General features: G+C 46.4%; 2 protein-coding genes across 2 annotated transcripts in view; both read right to left on the reverse strand.

Annotated features, from left to right (window-relative positions):
* Nucleotides 1-1,044: 1,044 nt before the first annotated feature.
* Nucleotides 1,045-10,708, reverse strand: LOC306700644 (period circadian protein homolog 2-like; the record flags this gene model as incomplete). Its single annotated transcript, XM_079165720.1, has 21 exons — nt 1,045-1,200; nt 1,318-1,468; nt 1,607-1,834; nt 1,983-2,188; nt 2,344-2,892; nt 3,214-3,773; nt 3,885-4,292; nt 4,461-4,603; nt 4,706-4,859; nt 5,126-5,384; nt 5,476-5,584; nt 5,701-5,854; nt 6,192-6,298; nt 6,405-6,483; nt 6,645-6,787; nt 7,107-7,158; nt 7,963-8,164; nt 8,452-8,573; nt 8,791-8,945; nt 9,284-9,376; nt 10,305-10,708. 21 exons carry the CDS (start codon nt 10,706-10,708, stop codon nt 1,045-1,047), a joined length of 4,434 nt encoding a protein of 1,477 aa, XP_079021846.1.
* A 5,109-nt stretch (nt 10,709-15,817) lies between these two features.
* The window catches only part of pik3cb (phosphatidylinositol-4,5-bisphosphate 3-kinase, catalytic subunit beta), a 48,935-nt gene continuing 45,272 nt past the window's right edge, over nt 15,818-19,480 (reverse strand). The window contains exons 23-24 of the mRNA XM_079165747.1: nt 17,725-17,857; nt 15,818-17,611 (exon numbers count right to left, since the gene is read on the reverse strand). Coding sequence (XP_079021873.1) covers nt 17,474-17,611; nt 17,725-17,857 — 271 coding nt within the window. The 3' untranslated portion in view covers nt 15,818-17,473. The remainder of the gene's footprint in view (nt 17,612-17,724; nt 17,858-19,480) is intronic.

Here is a 19,480-nt window from a genome sequence, read left to right on the forward strand (position 1 = left end):
AGAAAGTATTTCAGCAGCTTCTCCACCTGTGATGACGCACACTTGTTCGTAGCACCTGTGCCGTTTTAAGGTCTGCAGAGGCCTACAACACGTCGAGGTTATTCTGTACAATGCACTAGCTGGCTCCACGTCGTATTTGTCAAAGTAAAGTGACCTTAATATCCTGTAGAGTGAATTGTCAATGCCTGTAAACGGTGAATATGTAAATACTGTCTTTCAGCTGATTGTATTTGGCTTTAGCTTCAAACAATCTATTCTAGATATATCATCTGGTAGAAAATAAATACGATTTTAAGTTGAATGAATAGCTTGCGCTATCTATCAGATTGTCACTGTTGAGGAAAGTCACTATGAGCCCACGTGTCAGCGTGTTGGCTGTTGAGTCGAGTGCAACCACGGCCCGGTGCCTGGATAAGGCAAGTACCCAGGTCAGAGGGGAGTGGGGGATAAAAACTCTTCAGTGATACAAAAGTGGGGGTCCCTGCCCTTTGACCAGGACTACATCATCCACTGTGCACCACATGTATTCTACATAGTTACAAAAATGAAAACAAAAAGCGGGTTTAAGGGACTTGAATGACACCATGTGGCAAACAAGATAACACTACTTTTTGTCAAAATTCTTTGACATCACATGTATTCATCAGATGTTTGTAAGATACTCATTATCTATTAAATAGAATAATAACGGATCATGTTGCTGTAAAGTCCTGCCTCTGTCAAAGAGACAAGGAAATTAAAATGAAAAGGCTGAAAAGTCACCAATCACTCAGGCTGAGCCCAGATCCTTTTGGTGTGTGTGTGTGTGTGTGTGTGTGTGTGTGTGTGTGTGAGCTGGCAAAAGTACTATATGAGGGTCATGTGTACAAAGACCCTCATAAAGTGCTACTGCCCCCTGTAAGGGCAGATTAAGAACTGCACATCAGCAGCAGTCCTCTGCCCAACTCACACACATGAACACACAAGAGGCACACATCCTCTGTTCTGCCCCGAAGGTCCATTCCTGGTCGAGTGTGTCCCCCTGCTGGCTGCGTGTGTGTGTGTTCAGGAGCCGGTGTCTGGTTGAGGGTGAGACTTCAGCGCTTGGCTCTGGGCGTTCTGGCCCTCGCGGCTCAGCTCCTCTCCGAGCTCGCCCATGTCCATGTGGGGCAGGATCTCCTCGTTGGGGGCCACCGCTGCGTCCTCGCAGTACAGACACTCCTAAACACATACAACCAGGCCGATATTACATATACTTCAAATCTGACTTATTTCCATACATCTCTATGTGAATATGTATTTTTTTTTAAAGATACACAGCATGTGTTTGGTACCGACCTTCACATTGATGGCAGCAGGCAGACCTCCCCTCCTCATCCAGGGGTGTTCCTCCGCTAGCTCTCGCCGCTGGTCGGAGGAGAAGTGAGGCTGGCTCTTGTGCATCTGCCTCAGCCTCTCTTTGTCTTCTCGCAGAACCCTCTGAATGTCCCTGAAGGAAAGAAATTTGTAATCAGTCACAAAGAAATGTCAGACTAAAAAAACTGTTTTGTTGCATTATAAGCACTAATAGGCTGTTAGCAATTCTGTCTACCCTTAAAATAATGCGTAATCCCAGTCAGCGACTCACCTGGGTGGCATTTGATATGTCATCATGACCTTCTTGTCAGCATTGGCCATCAGCAGCCAGAGGGGCTCCTGGCGAACGTATTTGATGAAATGGTCTTCGTCGCCTTGGGTTGAGACCTTGGTCTGCGACGGGCCGCCCTCAGAGTCTCCTTTGCCTCTCACCTTGGCTTTGGCCTTGTGGTCGTGTTCCAGAGAGTCGATGCTGCCAAAGTATTTGCTGGTGTTGCTGCTCCCTGTACAACGTTTTAGAAAGAAAATGGAAACGGTCAAAAATAATCCTTTTGTGCATATACTTTCTAAAAGGAAATTGCTTTTTACACTAACCAATCAGAAATATCACTTAGTACCTTAAATTAAGGTTAGGTTTACATCTCTACTGACCTGTTCTGCTGCCAGAAGCTCCACTAGCTGATGTTCCGCTGCCGTTGCAGCCTGAGCCGGATCCTGAGCCGGATCCAGAGCCCGTGGAGCCGGAGGTGGCTGATCCGGTCCCGGAGTGGGAGTCCTCCTGCAGCAGGATGTCCAGCAAGTCGCAGGATGAGGAGTTACCGTCACTCTGAGCCCCATCACCTGGAGACTCCTCCTGAAACACAAGAAAGCAAGCCATCAGCCCCGTGACAAGCTGTGTGTGGATGTGTGGGTGTGTATATGAGCGGCTGAAGCCTTTACAAGACAGAGTTCTGATGGTAAATCTAATATACATTCGCTCGCCATCACTCGGGACATTGTGACCCTCACCTCTTGGTCGTCCTCGGTCTTGGCTGTGCCTCTGATCTTCTCCCCGGCTGCTCCGGCTGCCCCTGAGGCTGCTGCTGAGCCGTTGCCCTGGCATCCAGCAAGCGGTGCTGCGCTATCCTGCCGTTCCACTGAGCGATGTCCCTCCTCCATGCTCAGCAGATTGAGCTGCAGGGGCGAGCTGCACCGCGACTCGAACAGCGGCGGCGACGTGGTCGGCTCCCGCGCTCCAGAGGCCGGCGTGGAGGAGCGCGATGCCGTCCCCTCTCGAAGCTCTGCGGCCATGGATTTGGGTGGCCCAGGGGCTAGGCTGTAGGGGAACGGCTGACCTGGGTACGGGGCTTGAGTCACGAACTGAGTCTGCACCGGGAAAGAAGGCTGTGCAGCGAAAGGCCGATGGGTAGTGTAGGCAGTCTGAGTGTAGGCAGTCTGAGGGGCCTGGAAAGGCTGTGCTGTAGTGAAGGGGGTCTGTGTGGTCTGGAAGGTCTGTGCTGTAGTGAAGGGGGTCTGTGTGGTCTGGAAAGGCTGCGCTGTAGTGAAGGGGGTCTGTATGGTTTGGAAGGGCTGCGCTGTAGTGAAGGGGTTCTGTATGGTTTGGAAGGGCTGTGCTATAGTGAAGGGGGTCTGTGTGGTCTGGAAAGGCTGCGCTGTACTAAAGGGGGTATGTGTGGTCTGGAAAGGCTGTGCTATAGTGAAGGGGGTCTGTGTGGTCTGGAAAGGCTGCGCTGTACTAAAGGGGGTATGTGTGGTCTGGAAAGATTGCGCTGTACTAAAGGGGGTCTGTGTGGTTTGGAAGGTCTGTGCTGTAGTGAAGGGGGTCTGGAAGGTCTGCGGGGCAGTGAAGGGGGTCTGAGGGGTAAAGGCAGTCTGCACGGGAAACGGCGGTTGGCCGGTGTAGGGGGGCTGTGTTTGCATGGCGAAGGCAGGCTGTGGGGGCTGAAAGGCCAGCTGAGTGGCGTACGCAGGTTGCGTCTGGGCCCTCAGCGGCCCGATCTGACCCAACTGTCCCATTTGGGGCAAGAGGTAATTGGGTAGCACCAGGGTCACCACGGGTGTCACAATGGATGCACCAAATGGAGCGGCAGTAGGTGGGGCTTGGGTGCTCTGTCGCTCTCCAAAGCCTGTGGACAGGGAGGGGTCAGTGCGGGGGGCCTGAGCCGAGGCCGCAGGTGCAGGGGGGTAGAGCGGGTAGGCGGGCACCATGGCTGGGTAGGGGACGTTAAAGGCAGACTGGGATGCTTCTGACAGGGACCACGAGGTTTGGTTGAGGCCCTGGAGAGGGGGCCGGGGTTTGCGGTTTGATGCGGCGCTGTCTGACGAGTCGGGATGCTTCATCCGTGGCTTCTTGGACTTCCTGTTGCGGTTTCCTCTCTTGGCGGTCGCCTCGGGTCTGGTAGTGCCCTGTTTGGTTGCACCTCGTAGCGCGGATGATTCTAAGAGGATACACGGAGAAGTCAGAGGGTTGTTTTTTTCCAGATATAACAGAAAAGGATGAATAGACGACAAATCTTAATTTTCTGTGGTTACTACTAAACTGTGTGTACCTTCAGCGTTAGCTGGACCTCTCTGCTTGTGCAGATATGTGAAACAGTCCTTCTGGAGGGCCCTGGCGTTGTGGAGCTCTCGGCAGCGGTGGAGGAAGGCCTGCTCTTCTTTCAGGGTGTGTGCAGCCAGCACCTGCTTGGTCAGTCCCACCCACTTGTAGGCCTCCTCCTCCTGGCTGGGGGGGGACACCACGCTGACATGCAGAGCCGGGGGCGCGGGGCTCTCTCCCACGTGGACGATGGTGCTGCTGTAGCTGCACTGTGAGGTGATGGACACCACGCTCTCGGCCTTGCTGGGCAGGGTGAGCGGTCCCAGGGGGCCTCCCACCACAGCCGCTGTCCCAGATGAAGGCTTCTTTGGTGCCTTCATGTTCGACAGGCCTGGCTGGGCGCCGAGCATCAAAGAGTCTGCATGGGGAAAGAGAGATCGTCCGTTAGCTCCAAGCCAAAGATGATTGCAGTCTAATCCATTATCAGTTAAGCAGGTAAACCAAAGATAATGAACAACTAAAGGGGTGATTCTTATGCAGAATTGAATCTGATGTGTTAGTGCACAGATGCATGGTGTGTACATGCCTTGGTTTGTGTCCTGAGACACCTGCATGCAATCCTCTGGGCCCTTCTTGTCGTCATCCGAGTCGGAGGAGGTGGTGTTGGTGTTAGTGGAGAACTGGTACTTCCTCTTCGCTGTGATGGGGATGTTACAACTCTCCAGGTACCTGAGAAACAGAAATAGGATTGATCAGAGAGGTTCATGTTTCACAAACACACAGATGATCTTTTAACCGCCATCTTCCGTGGACACAAACGCCGAGCCTTACCTGATGACACTGTCGAGGCAGCTGATCTGCTGGTAGGAGCAGAGAGTCTGGTCTTTCCATGTGAAGTCCTCAATGCTGGCTGCAGTACTGTCTCTGACCTGCAGAGGGGGCGCCGAGTCTTTCAGATGCATCGCTGGACTCTTCTGAGCTGAAGCTGAGGCCGGAGGGGAAGAGACACAAAAATGAAGACAGGCAGACAAACACACTCTTTGTTTGATTTTTCATCATATTCGACTACCGCACGAATAACTTCTGATCTGATATACTTCATTTAATTATCACACTTGTACGATAATAGTAGATCACTCTGATTGTTTTGTTTTAGAGAATGAAGAGATTTTTTAGACTTATTTTTGTATTATACTAGATTTGACCCCCCCACAGAATGGCACCAGTGTGGTGATAAAAAACTGAACTCACTGTCAGCGGTCTTCTTCTGCTCCGGCTTGGATGGCGACGGCGAAGGAGGCGGGGAGCGCAGGCCGACCTGGGAGTCCTGGTTCTTCAGCATGTGGACCCCTTTGCAAATCTCCTTGAACGTCCTGGGGGGCTTGGCCTTGTTTGCCTCCTCCACCGTGTTCATGTTGCTCTCGCTGGACGAGCTGAGGCTCACCAGCTGCTCGTGGGAACCGTTGCTCCCGTGGCTACCATAACCACTGGAGCCCATTTTGTGGACCGGCTGAAGAGAGAAAAGACTGTTACAGAAACTGACAAACGCGTGGATGAAAATGTGTGTTTAAGTGTGTGTGTGCGTGTGTGTGTGTACATACTTGGAGTAGCAGCCTGTGGATCTGTTCACTAATTTCCTGGATGTCGGAGTCCATGATCTTCCCTCCATGAAAAGCTGGTGCTGCAAAAACATCTTCATTCACAGGACCCCTGAAATTACACACAGACCACTGTCATCTAGAATGTTCAAAGTGAAACAAATTCAAACATATCACTGCCGACGACAAAAAGAACCTTAACTAAAGTAACATATCGAGTGCACTCACATGCGGACTTTGTGCCTGCCGATGACAAAGGAGACCTTGCGGCTCCAGGGGTTGACGAAGCTGGACCAGCTGGTGTCGATGGTGACGTACTCGCCGTTTCGCGCACAGAAACGGATCGAGGAGTGATCGAATGGCTGACCCACATACTTTAGAACTGTTGGCAACAGGAGGAAGAGTGTGTGTGAGCGACAGCTGAGTAAAAAGAACAGTCTGATGCCACAAGCAGATGACTGAATTATTGTTGATTGTTTCGACTGAGTCTAAATTAGGTTCGAGAGATATTTTAGCCCCGAAAAGGTACTTTCTGAAAGTACAGGAACGTTCAGGGTTGGGTTTGCAGGTATAACCGTCACTGATTGGCCAAAAACACACAGCGCTGCTGCTTCAACTAGTGTACTGCTGCGTTCAGTAACAAGGAAATACTCTCGTGATGATTTAGGACTATTTTAGGACGAGGAGTGAGCTTTTGTCTTTGTTTGATAACTACTTACTTTTCCGATGCACAGCAAGCATCAACGGTCGGTCACTTGGGTGCATATTGAGCAGCACAGAAGTCCCGATCAGGTCCTGAGGGAGGTAACCCAACAGAGGAACGGCCCTGATGGAGAAACAACAACAACAACATGTTAATGTCAGTTACACACATGGTGTGTTTGTGTGTGTGTGTGTGTGTGTGTGTGTGTGGGGAGGCTCAGTCCACTCACCTCTCATCCACATCCTGGAACACACAGTTAGGTGTGTGTGTGGTGGTGAAGACGCGCTTGTCAGTGGGGATTCTGGGTGCTGTGGCGAGAGAAGAAGAAAAAAAAAAACATGAATATAAGCCAATGGTGATTGTTCAACATGCAGAGCACCTCACTTTTAGCCAGCTGCTGTATTTAATGCAGTAAAACGAACAGTAGAGAAGTGTGTGATATTATGGGGGAGTGTGTCGCAGGCCTCACCTTCGTAACCAGAGTGCACCCTCTCGGCCAGCAGGAGGCAGCAGAACTGCTCCTCACCCAGCTCAGCATCCTGGACTTTCATCAGGTACGGAGTCATGCGGAAAGGATAGTACTGCAGATCTCCTTGACGCTCCTTACCGCCACTAAAACACACACAATCACAACCCTGTTTAGTAATCAGCCTGCATCGTAAAACATATCAAAACCAGTACATTGATGTGATAACATATGACACACACAAATCAACCCAAGTCCTCGATCTTAAACTGTAGCTGTAACACCCTGCCTGGCCACTAGATGGAAAGGCAGTTTAAAAGCTCACAGCTGCTGACTTCCTCTCACCCATCCTCCCTCCCATCCTCCCTCCCTCCCTCCCTCTCACCAACCCTCCATCTCACCAACCCTGAGCTACTTTGAGCAGGAAACTATGGATCAGAGAAGGCTCCGGCTGCTGCCACTCACCTGATGCGGCAAAAGAAGGATTTCTCCTGCATGCACTCTGTGGGTGACGAGTCTGAATAAGAGACAGGGAGAAGGTGGGATGAATACATATCTATATATATATATATATATCGCCACATGCATTAGATTGACTGGATCCAAACAAGCCAGCCGTTAGTCCTCTACATTTAACACACTGTTGAATATAGTACAATTTCCTACGATTAGATTACAGTCAAAGCACCATGAAGGTGTTTAATGTGAAAATACAATGTAATAAACAGTACTGCTTTGACATCACTGGTCTGATTTGAAATCCCCAAACGACCACAAGCTGGTCAAGTGAAGACTACAAAATCAACGACAGTACTTTTAAAGTGGATAGACAGTGGAATAGCAGTGAAGGGACAACCAGCTAGAAAACTGATGAGAAGTGCATCATTTGATGCAGCTTTACATCTCTGAAGGTTGCTTTTAGTGGATTTTTGAAAACGCCAAGAGAGAATACAAAACAAATAAAATAGACATAAATTAAATACACGTTTTTTGCATTCTAACCCTTCTTGGCTCCTGACTGCGCCAATATGTGTTCAGCAGTTATGTGGCAGGTGTGTGTGAGTGGGCGGGCATTCATTAATGTGTGATCGAACATGTTAATGAAATATGTGCTATGTGTGTATGAGCATGTGATGCGTGTTTGTGTGTGTGTGGGGGGGCGGGGGGGGGGGGGGGGGTCCATGTGAATGAGGTAGATGCTGGTGCATGTGTGTGTGCACGTGGTATGGGTCGTGTGGGTTCTCCACGTGTCTTTTGTGGCCCAGTTATAAACACATATTTGCATATTGGATGGGATGGGATGGGAATGGAGGACTGTTACCTGCTCCGGTGCACATGCTCCATGAGGGCAGGCGGTAGGGCGTGGTGAAGCTGTAGAACACGCTGACGTCCTGAGGCGTCAGGAACTCCACGAACTTGGCATTGTTAAACACTTCCCGCTTGCAGTTCAAGATGGACGCCGCCTGGTCCGAGATGTAAACAATTTTCCCCGTGACGAGCGAGACGGCTACAGCAAAAATATCCTGCGGGAAAAAAGATTTTACAAAAGGAAATCGGTCAAGTGGCTGTCTTTTTATTTCAAGATGTTGATTTCTCATGACATTTTATATGTATGAAGACAAATTCAATCACAAAGAAATACGACTGGTTTAATCACACATCATCAGCTTTTAGCATTTGAGAAATTACTTTTAAGTTCCACATTAAATACAAATTCTTGAGTTTCATTCAAACAACTAAGTTCATATCTAGAAACAACTTCATGCTAATGCCGTGGCTACATTGTGAGGTAAGATCAAAAAGTACTTACATTGTTTTTAAGGGTGTATTCAGAGGTGATGCTATTGATTTCCTCGATGGTGTAGGATGAAACATCAAACCCGGGTGGCTGGCTGTCATTAACCATCAGCATCTGATAGTATTCCTCATTAGCTGCAGAACAAAAGAGGAGATGCATCAATGCACAAACACCATCTCACACACACTCAGAATCTATAACCCACAAGGGTCTACATTTGTTTGAATTATTTAAGAAAAAGATCTGTTTGCATATGTAACAGTCATAAACATGGCGGATGTACATGAACTACAACGTGATTACACGTGCGAACATGTGCGCAGAAGTACTGCCAATGGAAGCGGGTCTTACCTTTCACCTGTTTGACACATCGCAGCGCATATTTCAGCGTGTTGACGGTGCTGGGTTTGCCCTTGCTACGTTTATCTGACGGCAGGTGCATCTTCAGCTCCTTCAGGGTCTTGAAGAGCTCCTTCTGTGTCTTAGCTTTGGCCGACTGTTCGCTGCTGCAGGGCGAACATGAGACAGATACACGTGTGTCAACATGACATGCTCTCACCCAGAGAAGGTGCTATCGGTATAAGTGATGTATGAATAAGTAATAAGTAAGTAAACCGCAACTGTCTGAGCTAATTATCTGTTAAAAGAAATATTTGACGTTTCATGGGGTGTTTCAAAAAAATAATCCAATCAAATGAGACTTTGGGTGACTAGCAAGCCACACTCATATACAGCAAAACATATACGCCAAAGAACGCTCCAACTTTCGTTCCAATGGGACTCTAAATGTATTAAATAAAAAGTACAAAAAACATAAAAGGTAAGAATAAAGATGCATATTAACCTGCAGCCGCTGGTCGAAGGGTTGTCCTGCTCGGAGCTCACCAGACTGAAGCCGTTGGAGCTGCTCGGCGGCGACGGGCTGTGAGAGTTTGAGCTGGAACCACAAACAACATGTCGAGTTATTGAAGGAAGACCACAATACGGAGCATCGTGAAAAAGACCAGCCAGAGCACCGAAACAAAAAGGCAAGACGAAACATGTACAGCGAGTCAAGGACTTGGTGTCAGAGCGTAAGCAGAAAGCCACAAACGTACCATCTGTGTCGAGAAAGGTCCGAAACGTGAAATGTATTTAGTTAATTTGATGGAGTGATTAGATAAAAAGGTTATGTTCTCCCATAAGAGCTTTTTTGATTTTTGTACTAGACAGTTGATAAAGACAGTAACATTTGTGATCCAGCTCACTAAACCATCTCCAAACCTTCTAAACATCAAAAGGTCTGATGCTCTCTATCACAAAGTGAATGAATGAATGTAAAGAATAACTTTTGTTCTGTTAGCTGGCGCTGTACAATCCACATGTGTTGAGTCACAGACATCATGAAGGTCTTGCCAACATAAATAATAACAACAAAAAAGCAAACAGAGTCCCGTGTTAACTTAAGTTTTAAGAAGACATTTAGGAGGCACAACGAGCTGGTGGGTCACATCTCTGCAGCCTCAGCACCGGAGGAGGAAACGTCAGCGCTCGGTTATGTAACAGACGACCTCCTGCAGGTGGGCTTTATTCTCCTTACGAGCTCGGATCACATTCATCATTCACATCCTCCTGAAGGCAATAACAAGTCATCTCTAGATGAAACTGTGCCAACCTTCCTTGTCTTTTGTGGTGTCTCTCATGACGAGGAATACAATAACCAGAGTTTTCCTCCGTCTGAGACTGCTGGACTATACAACAATGACTCGAACCAACGATGACGCACAGGAGCAAATAGCCCTTTCTATTACATTTAATGAAGCTCATTTCCGTGACCTAGATGGTCCTCTCCCCTGCGGCGTTGGGGTTGACTGATTTGCCCTCACCTCTTGTTGCTGCCCGAGGACTCCATTAAAGCAGAATCCTTGCCGTTGCCGCTCGAGCTGCCCACAGACTCATTGCCGTGGGACTCGTTGCCGTGGGACTCCGTCCCGCTCCCACTCGAGCCCCCCATCTCCACATCCTCGTGTAAGGGGGGCGGACGGGGTCGCTTCCTGTCTTTGTGCGGGGAGTCCTGCGAGGCCGGGCGCTCGTGGCTGCTGCTGTCGCTCCCCTCGTCGTCCAGTTGGACCCCGTCCCGCCCGCCGCACCCCTTTTTGTAACTGTTGGCCATGCAGTGACGTTGGCTGACGGAGACGTCCTCTCCCTCCAGCTGAAAGCCGACCCTATGCCGGTTCCTTTCCTCCAGGGTTGAGTACAGGAAGTGCTTTGGCTCACTTTCCTCAGACATGTTTGCGGATCAAAAGTGGCAAAAAGATGGGCGAATAAGTTATCTTCCACTTGGCAAAGCCACGAAGCGCATGGCACTAGCAGGGAAATGGAGTGGCTGCCTCAGATGTGGGGGATGCAGTCTGAAAATAAAGCACAGGTGAAATTACTCAGACGAGTCCTCTTCCAAAAACAGTGCACTTATATTGATTGCAGATCAATAACAAAGAAACATGGTCCTAAAAATAGGCAGCACTCAGAGGGGATTATTCGCCACTTAGATCTGATCAGCCAGATCATCCTTAGTTCTCAGCCTTTTCAAAAGTCGATGATAAAGAAGAAGGCGCAGCAGGAAAACACAGACACACACAGACACACACACACACACAGACACACACACACACACACACACACACACACACACACACACACACACACACACACACACACACAGTTTCACACCACGGCTGCAGCCGTTCATCCTTCAAAAGGTAAAACCAACTAAGCCGTTGTTTGCCCTTTCCAGGTGGACTAAATCCTCCAGAGCAGTTTGATCTCTTTAAGCTTTCAACACAGCTTTGACCATTTCAAAAGGTGAGGATGCAGAGGTGAAGACACAAACAACAACCTTCGCATTAGCTCTTCCTCCTCCTCCTCCTCCCCCCCTCCTCAGCAGTAGTTGGAGCTATTTACATATTTGTAAGCCACAATAGTAATCCACAATGCTGCACTGTTTTCCCGGCAGGGATTTACAGTGAGTGTGTGTGAGTGTGTGTGTGCAGTAAGGGTCTTGAAAAGTAGAAAGCTAGATACATTTCTATGTATTATTAAAAGATAACACAAGATAAAAGGTTGTAATCAAAAGGAAATACCATTTAAAAGCACATGTATAACAGCAACAGTCCCTTCCCTCCATCTAACTCCACCGACCCAATAATCAAAATCCACACACACGTTGACCTGCAATCCGCTGCACGGTGCACTGACACAGTTATACGTTATCCTGCAAAAAGCACAATTTTTGGTCTGCAGACGGATCCATTTAAAAAAAAGCCAACACTGTTCTTTCTCTCGGAATGAACAGAAAAAACCTCGAACGGGCATCTCTATTAAGTTATAAAAGTACAAGAAGATTTTTTTTACTACAACTAAGAGGTGGAAAATGAACTAACACCAACCTGTGCTGCAGTGACGATGAATATAAACCACCTCTCTGGTTGTCGAGTAGAATTAAAACCCCTCCGGTGAGTACGACATTCGATTAAAAGCTCCGGTATTCCTCAATGAGAGGTGGCATTCAGACGGTTTGACACAGTGGCCACGGCTCCTCCCCTCTCTCTCCGGCGGTGGCCTACCAGCCAATCGGTGAGCTCGGAGCACGACCTCAATTCGGACTCCGCCCCTCGCGTACAACGATTGGCCGCAAACTGCGGGTTTCCATGGCGAGGATGACGAAATTGTGCCAACGGGCGCTCATTGGCCCGGAGCGCTGTCCGTCGTTTTTATATAAACAAGCCCTCCGCCGCACGTGGAAGCCAATGCTGGTTCTGTAGAGTGTAGCGCGAGACAGGGGAGCGGTTATATTGCATTATTTAAAGAGAAACAAGGCGGAAACAACCAGGAAACAGTAAAAACACATTAAATATCATACGAGAAACAAGTTCTTGTACGTTTTTGTAAGCTATTGTAAATAAAAAGGTTTCCACTCCTGACAAGTTATTGCACATATAGCAGCTAAATATCATGTTACAACCTTAAAAAACACGCGCTTTTTAAATTATTTTCTGTTGAGGATAATAACACTTAAGATTGCACGGAGAATTGGTGGTAGCTACACGTGTGGTGTTTGTTTTCTTCCCATACTTGCGTCACATCTGTTACCGCACCGCAAGGATGCTTGTCTTTGTTTTTCCACGGATGGCGACATCATGGAGGATTCTTTGTCATTTAATCCCTTGCATCCTCTTTTTCTTCTCCCAGCCCGTTGTGCAACACACTGTTATGAATGAATGAATGAATGAATGAATGAATGAATGAATGAATGAATGAATGGATGGGGCTTGTGCTCATGGAGCTCACTGGAGAGCATATGCCACGTTATTTCTCCACACGCTGGCACACGGCGGACACAGCAGCGTATCTTCTCGGTGCAGAAATCTAGCCTCGGTGCTCTCTAGAGCAGTGGTTCTCAACCTGCTTTCAGTGATGTACCCCCTGTGAAATATTTATCAGCCAAGTACCCCCTAACCAGCGCAAAGCATTTTTGGTTTTAACTGTCAACACTGAAGATTGCATTGTTTAGGATAATTAAATTGAATAGCCTACTGAATATAAAATTATGTTTATGAACTCATACTTATATTTTATGGAATATTTATATAAATAACTATTTTTCAAGGATTTTTTAATGGATGCTAATTTTAAATATATTTTAAAAAAAATCTCACGTACCCCCATTTGAGAACCACTGCTCTAGAAGAGTATAGCTGCAAGTGACAGTTCTCAAGTGGCAGCCACACACAACCCCTGCTGGGGGGGCACTCTAGTCAACAATACAACCCACTGTCTGCCTCAGTCACCAGAATATGTGAGAGCCGAGTCTGTCACATACACCCCCCCCCCCCCCCCCCCCCCCCTCGAAAATGGCTTGTATGATATCACACTTAGCGCATACTACTGTGAAAAAGGCTCTATAGTTAGCTTTTCCTTTGCTTGGCATGTTTGCTTAAGTGTGTTTTCCAACATTTCCCAGGAGGCCTTTCGACAGCCCACGAGGAGGAGGTGTAAGCATGTTGTATTCAGTGGTAGGTATGAGTGTATTTGATGGGTAGATTGGAGGGGAGTAGATTGAAGTCCTAAACATTCACAACAACTGTGTGTGGATTGGACAGTAACATGAGATTGATTCATGAATTACTCCCACATGTATGTATACATACATATTTACATATACACATGCATACATACATGTAAACATACATTTAATTTGTGCATGCAGTGACTGACAACTTATCTGATCCTTGTCTTAGTTAAAAAAACATCTGTCCATCCATGTGTGCTTCTCTTCAATCAATTAATGAATCCATTCAACCCTGAAAATGGATCCTTCATTTCAAAGATGTTATTCAACTTCCCCACCACACCCCCACACACACACACGGCTGCAACCGAAAATAGAAATATAAAAGGAAGCAAATATTTTTAAGGTCCATTAAGTTAATGGGCAGTGTTGCGTTCTACCGCTCCGTTTGATGACGACTTGAAGCAATAATAATGCCTGTCCAGAATCCTTTGTCGCGTCTACTCCCTGGCTCTGCTCCACATCATTTGGCATAAGTGTTTAGGTGTGGTCCTGTTTATGTAAAATGACCATCTAAAAACAAGCATGTAACTGCTGAAGCCTCTGAAAGTAGGCCAGCATCAAAGATGTGTGAGCTGAGGTTAAGAGAGCGGAAGACTGAAACAGCTCACAGCTGGCTCTGTGCTCACCCTTGTGTTGGATTCAGCCATCATTTATATGCATTAATGTCAAAGTCAGGAAACCAGTTTCATAGATTATTTTTTTCGTGTGATAATTTACATCCCTTGTTCATATCCTCCATACAGGATATGTGCCGCTGTGCCCGCTCTCCCTGTGCCCAATCCTCCTGATGGGTTATTGAATTACGCAACACGCAGTGAACAACAACACATACCCGATTTTGCACTTAGCAATGATTGCAGCTTCAAGTAATAGAGATTCAAGAAATGACGGTCGCTGAAGTGCAGAGACTTTAATGTTCCCCAGAGCAAAAAGAAATAAGAGTCATGAGTCATATACATAGCACTTTCCTACAATTCAGGTGATAGAAAGCCCCTTACGCAAAGGACCTTCATGATGAGGTGGGTGATCCCCCCCTTGTATCTTTAAAACATGTTAACTTTTACAGAGGACCAGTAGAGAGCATCTTGACTGGAAACATTATGAACTGGCATGGGAAGTGCACGGCCCGGGAGCGAGTGATTAAAACCGCCCAGAACGTCATTGATCCCCAGCTACAGAGAACCAGTGAGGTGCGGTGCCTGCGAAGAGCCCAGTCGATGTTAAAAGATCATCAGGCTTCGACTCAAATCCTCCTACTTGCCGCATGGTAAACTTTTCTTCTTCATTGTGTAAGATAAAGAGACTACGAGTTGCATTTGGATGTGCAACCCTTTTTCGTAGAATGACAATAAATGAACATTGACAAAAACAATGACTGATTCCATCAAGCTGCTTCAGTTTCAGCGTCATGACTTACTGGGACACGTGAATGGAACAGAGCCATTGTTAATGTTAGTAACACCTGTGCTTTTTTAATTCTCCTGTGATGAATCGAAAACATACATTTACTCAAGTACCGTTTTTAAGTGCAATTCGGAGGAATTGGTACTTTACTCAAGTATTTGCATTTCATGCTACTTCATACTTTTACTCCATTCTACATTTTTAGGTTGAATATTGTACTTTAATTCTTTTTAAATTACTTTAATTTGTTTTTACTTACAGCTAGGTACTAGCTACTTTACGAATTAGGACTTTACACAGAAACTTGTGTTGTGTTTTCGTAACAGCTTGTTCCATCTTCAAAAGTCCACTCGGTGGAGTGTGCGGATCCAAAAGGTCTGGACCCAGGAGATCTGTCCTGAAATAACTAAAACGACATTAGAAGGTCAGTTAAAGCATCGGATGAAGCATCATGTATTGGTTCCTAATATCACATCTCGAGATTTACCTCTTGTGAGATTGAAATCATAAATTGGTTCTAAATTTTGTCATTTCTTTACGTTATTCATCATCTTAGCCTTGATGCAGAGAATGTCGACTTCAGGCTCGAAGCTAATTCACACTTGTTTTAGGATGTATGAAAAGTAAAATATACTTTAAAAAGGACTACGTTCTATTTTTTGCAATCAAGCTACATTATTTTCTCAACTCCTCTTGCAAGCAGGCAAAACTATATCTGAATATATTTCTGTTCTGCAGTATTTATTACAGCTCTCACAACGGATGAAAATAAATAAAACAGATGTGATGCCGCTGCACTGAGTGGGTGCAATCTCACAACCCACGCCCAGAACAAAGAAACGGACTACAGGCGGAGAGATGCAGCACGGTGGAAAATAACTTTAATAAAACTCCTATGAAAACAAAAAACAGCAAAACAATAAAAGCCTGTACATTTGACAATATCCAGTGTCTGAGACTTTTTGAAGGCTAGTGGTGCGAAATACAGCTGCATCACACATAAACCAACAGAGAAACAAAACCATTATAGTTTCATATAACAAGATATGGTTCATGTACTCGGATATTGCACGAAAAATCAAACACAGATGCAGATGCTGAGGCGCACCGTATGTCGAGACGAGAAAGTAGCTTTGCATCGCAGTGTAATGTCCCTCCTGATAAACCCCGCCCACACCGACCCCAGACTCCGCCCACACCTGCTCGTATAAAAACAAAATACACTTTAAAAAGAGAGCGGCACATATTTTCACATTCAATTCAGACACAAATAATTAAAAACACGATATGAACGATGAATTTACCGAACGGTTGCTTTTTTTTTTTTCGTTTTTGGTCCTAACATGTTAAAAAGCATCAGTTATTCCTCAGCGAGTTTGTCATGGTTGCTAGCATGAGTGGGATGGCGCTTTAAAAGGCCGACATCCTTTTAGATATTTAAGACAAGGCGAGTAATAAATCACCGATGAAAACACTTTGTCCAATAATGCTCTCCATTTGCACATTGTCATTTCAAAATAAAAGAAACTAAAAAATAAAGTGTTTAGTTCATTAAAAAGACAATTTAGAATTTTCTCGTATGCGTCTTTCCGAAAACATTCCAGTGTTCAAATTTACTGAGATTCAAACAGTGGACCAGCGGGATCAGGGCCTCCTTTCCTCCAGTCTCTATCCTTCTCTTTCATCATTGTTTCCCTAACACAAGTTTCCTCTGTGGACTGTAGTAGTCTGGCACATAGATGTCTCGTGATAAATTCTTAAATGGCAAAAGAAAAAGAAAAACTCATGAGAAATACAATCTTCCCCGCAGTTTTGAGGCACACTGAGGCAGCGGGAGCGAGGGGTGTTAAGATGCACTTCTTGTGGGCGTTGTGCACATTGTTTTAAGACATTTGGGGGGGGCAGACGTTTTAGTCCTGTCCTGTCCACACCCACCTGTTCTCTCCGCTGTACTTAAAGCAGTTTCTGGGGGCATGGCACCCTCAAGTGTCCATACAAGCCCAGTTTCAACTCTGCTCTGACAAAATTCATCCACTCCAGAAACAGGATTTTTGTGGGCGGCCCGCTCCGTGCAAACAGCTCCTTATTAGTGTGTGTGCAGAGTGGATGCTTCAGTTCCCTTCCTTTGGCTGCTCCATCAGCTGTTGCTGTGCCTGTGCAAAACATGCAAAGAAACGACTTTACCCACCGCGATTCCACAGAAATGTCCCAAGACCATGAATTTTAGATTTTCCAGGAGGCACCATGCAAGAGCGATGCGCGGGCGAGGAGATAGTACGGGCGCAGGGTGAGTGTTTCCAGAGAGTATGGTTTACTCTGTGTGTAGAGAGCGTGGGGGGGGGGGGGGGGGGGGGGGGGGGGGTGAATCTGCTCGTGTTTGGTGTATTCTGCTAGATTCCCTTCTTTAGATGAGGGCGGCCATCACCCAGTCTCCTTTGCACACCTTTTCCTCCATACCGCACACTCCTTCACTGTGTCCTCTTGGCCCCTGTGGCCCCCTCTGAGGGACCTCAAGCTGCTCTAGGAGCGGTTGTCTTTGGCCACGTTGTGGGCCATCCAGTTGACTTTGGTCGTCCAGCTCTCCCTCAGGGCCTCGTCGAACTTCTGGCGGAACTGCTTCAGGGCCTCCTCGTCTGTTTTACCCAGAGCCAGAGAGTCCTGAGTGGGGGGGGGGAGGGTTAGTCATGAGGGCAGGACGATGAAGAAGTGTTTAGTGTGTGTGTGTGTGTGTGTGTGTGTGTGTGTGTGTGTGTGTGTGTGTGTGTGTGTACCTTTAAGTACTGGATGTCTTTGACTGAGGTGAGCTCAGGCAGTCCCGCGGTCAGCATGAGGGCAAACAAGGTGATGAAGAGGTTCCCGTTCTTCCTCAAGACCAGATAGGCTTCCTCACAGTACTGACGGAAACTGCAAGACCGATACAGACAAACAAATTTAAAATCAGTTATAATGACGGTCGTGATGTTCTCTTGGGATGTTCCATCATATATGATTCCCTTACTCAAAACGTTGTTATAGGTTATTTTCTTTGTACACGGCAATAACTCTTTGGATGAGGTAAAGCAGATCAGCGTCCCTGGCTCGTGGTGAACATGTTAACATTTTTGTTTGAATCCCATCTCACACTGTTGAATGAATAGGAGTAATCTAAGGAGCGCTGGACATCATAAAGATATTTTCATTTAATACCCAGGCACAAAGGAAAGGTGTCACCGCTACCACTGTGAACATACTGCAGGCCATCATATAGAGGGTACGTTTCCTCTTTCACAAAGTCCTTTGTGTGCGTGCTCTCCTTCTGATCTGGTACACAATGTGCTATTTCTTGAACCCACACAGGCCACTTTTGCTGACGCAGCAATGCACCAAAGCCGTGCTTCTCTTTCCATATTTTTTGAGGATGGATCATTTTAGATCGAGCACCTTTGAGCTGCTCTTCCAACACACAGCTGGGAAGCTCAGCTGTTGGATAACGAGGCAGTTTAAACAGGTTTCAAACAACTTCTTAAGCATTAAATTAAATTACTTTCCAGGTCAAATTTTCTCTCAAATTCAAGAAATCCAACGCGGATCAAAGTTGATTACTGTTGCACTTCTCGAGACACACATACAGACGGCAGAATGAGGCCTATTTACTATAAATAACTGAGAAGAACTTCAATTTCTGTTCTTGTGCAAAATATAAAAAATTCAAACACTTTTAATGATCCATGTCTACTTTCAAGACTTAAGTTTTTCTCCTCAAATTCACAAACGTGTTTTAAAGGACCTGTTGGAACCATGTTTGAATATCACTAACTGAGTATTATAAAGCTGCAAATACAGATGTATTGACTGTTAGTGATGATGTATCCTGGTCACAGTGTCAACAACCCAGCACCCTACCTTGCCAAACTCACAATACTGGCTAACAGGCTACTACAATGCTCAAAAACACAAAGGGGGGGGGGGGGGGGGTCCTTCCACAATGGACGTGTACTTCTTTACCACACATGACCTAATTGTGGATTCATGTGCACTATTTGTGAGCCGCAGTAACTTCAGTCCCATAAAGAGTTCCCGTTGGACGGGTCTTGTTGTTTACTCTGCTGTGCTACAGTGATGAATGTAGGTCACACTAACAGACTACTGTACCAACAGCGGTATTTTGCCTGCCTGTGCATGTCACTCCAACACACACACACACACACACACACACACACACACACACACACACACACACACACACACACACACACACACACACACACACACACACACACACACACACACACACACACACCTCAAGCTTCAATACCACAGAAATGTGTTGCCTGGGTTGGTATCATTTTTATGTGAACACTGCAACAATGAGTCTACATCTGGGAATAATAACTTCAAAACGAGGACCTATATGCAAATTGTCCATGACATCTTTTTTTTAATTTTACCCACCTTATGTAGAAAAAAAAAAGACTTCATTTGAGAGTGGATTGAATCTAAACCTTTTCATCCTTCAGCATATACAAGTACATTGTTTACAATCTCCTT

This window comes from Pholis gunnellus, assembly GCF_910591455.1.
Source record: "Pholis gunnellus genome assembly, chromosome: 9".
In the NCBI taxonomy this organism is placed as follows: domain Eukaryota; kingdom Metazoa; phylum Chordata; class Actinopteri; order Perciformes; family Pholidae; genus Pholis; species Pholis gunnellus.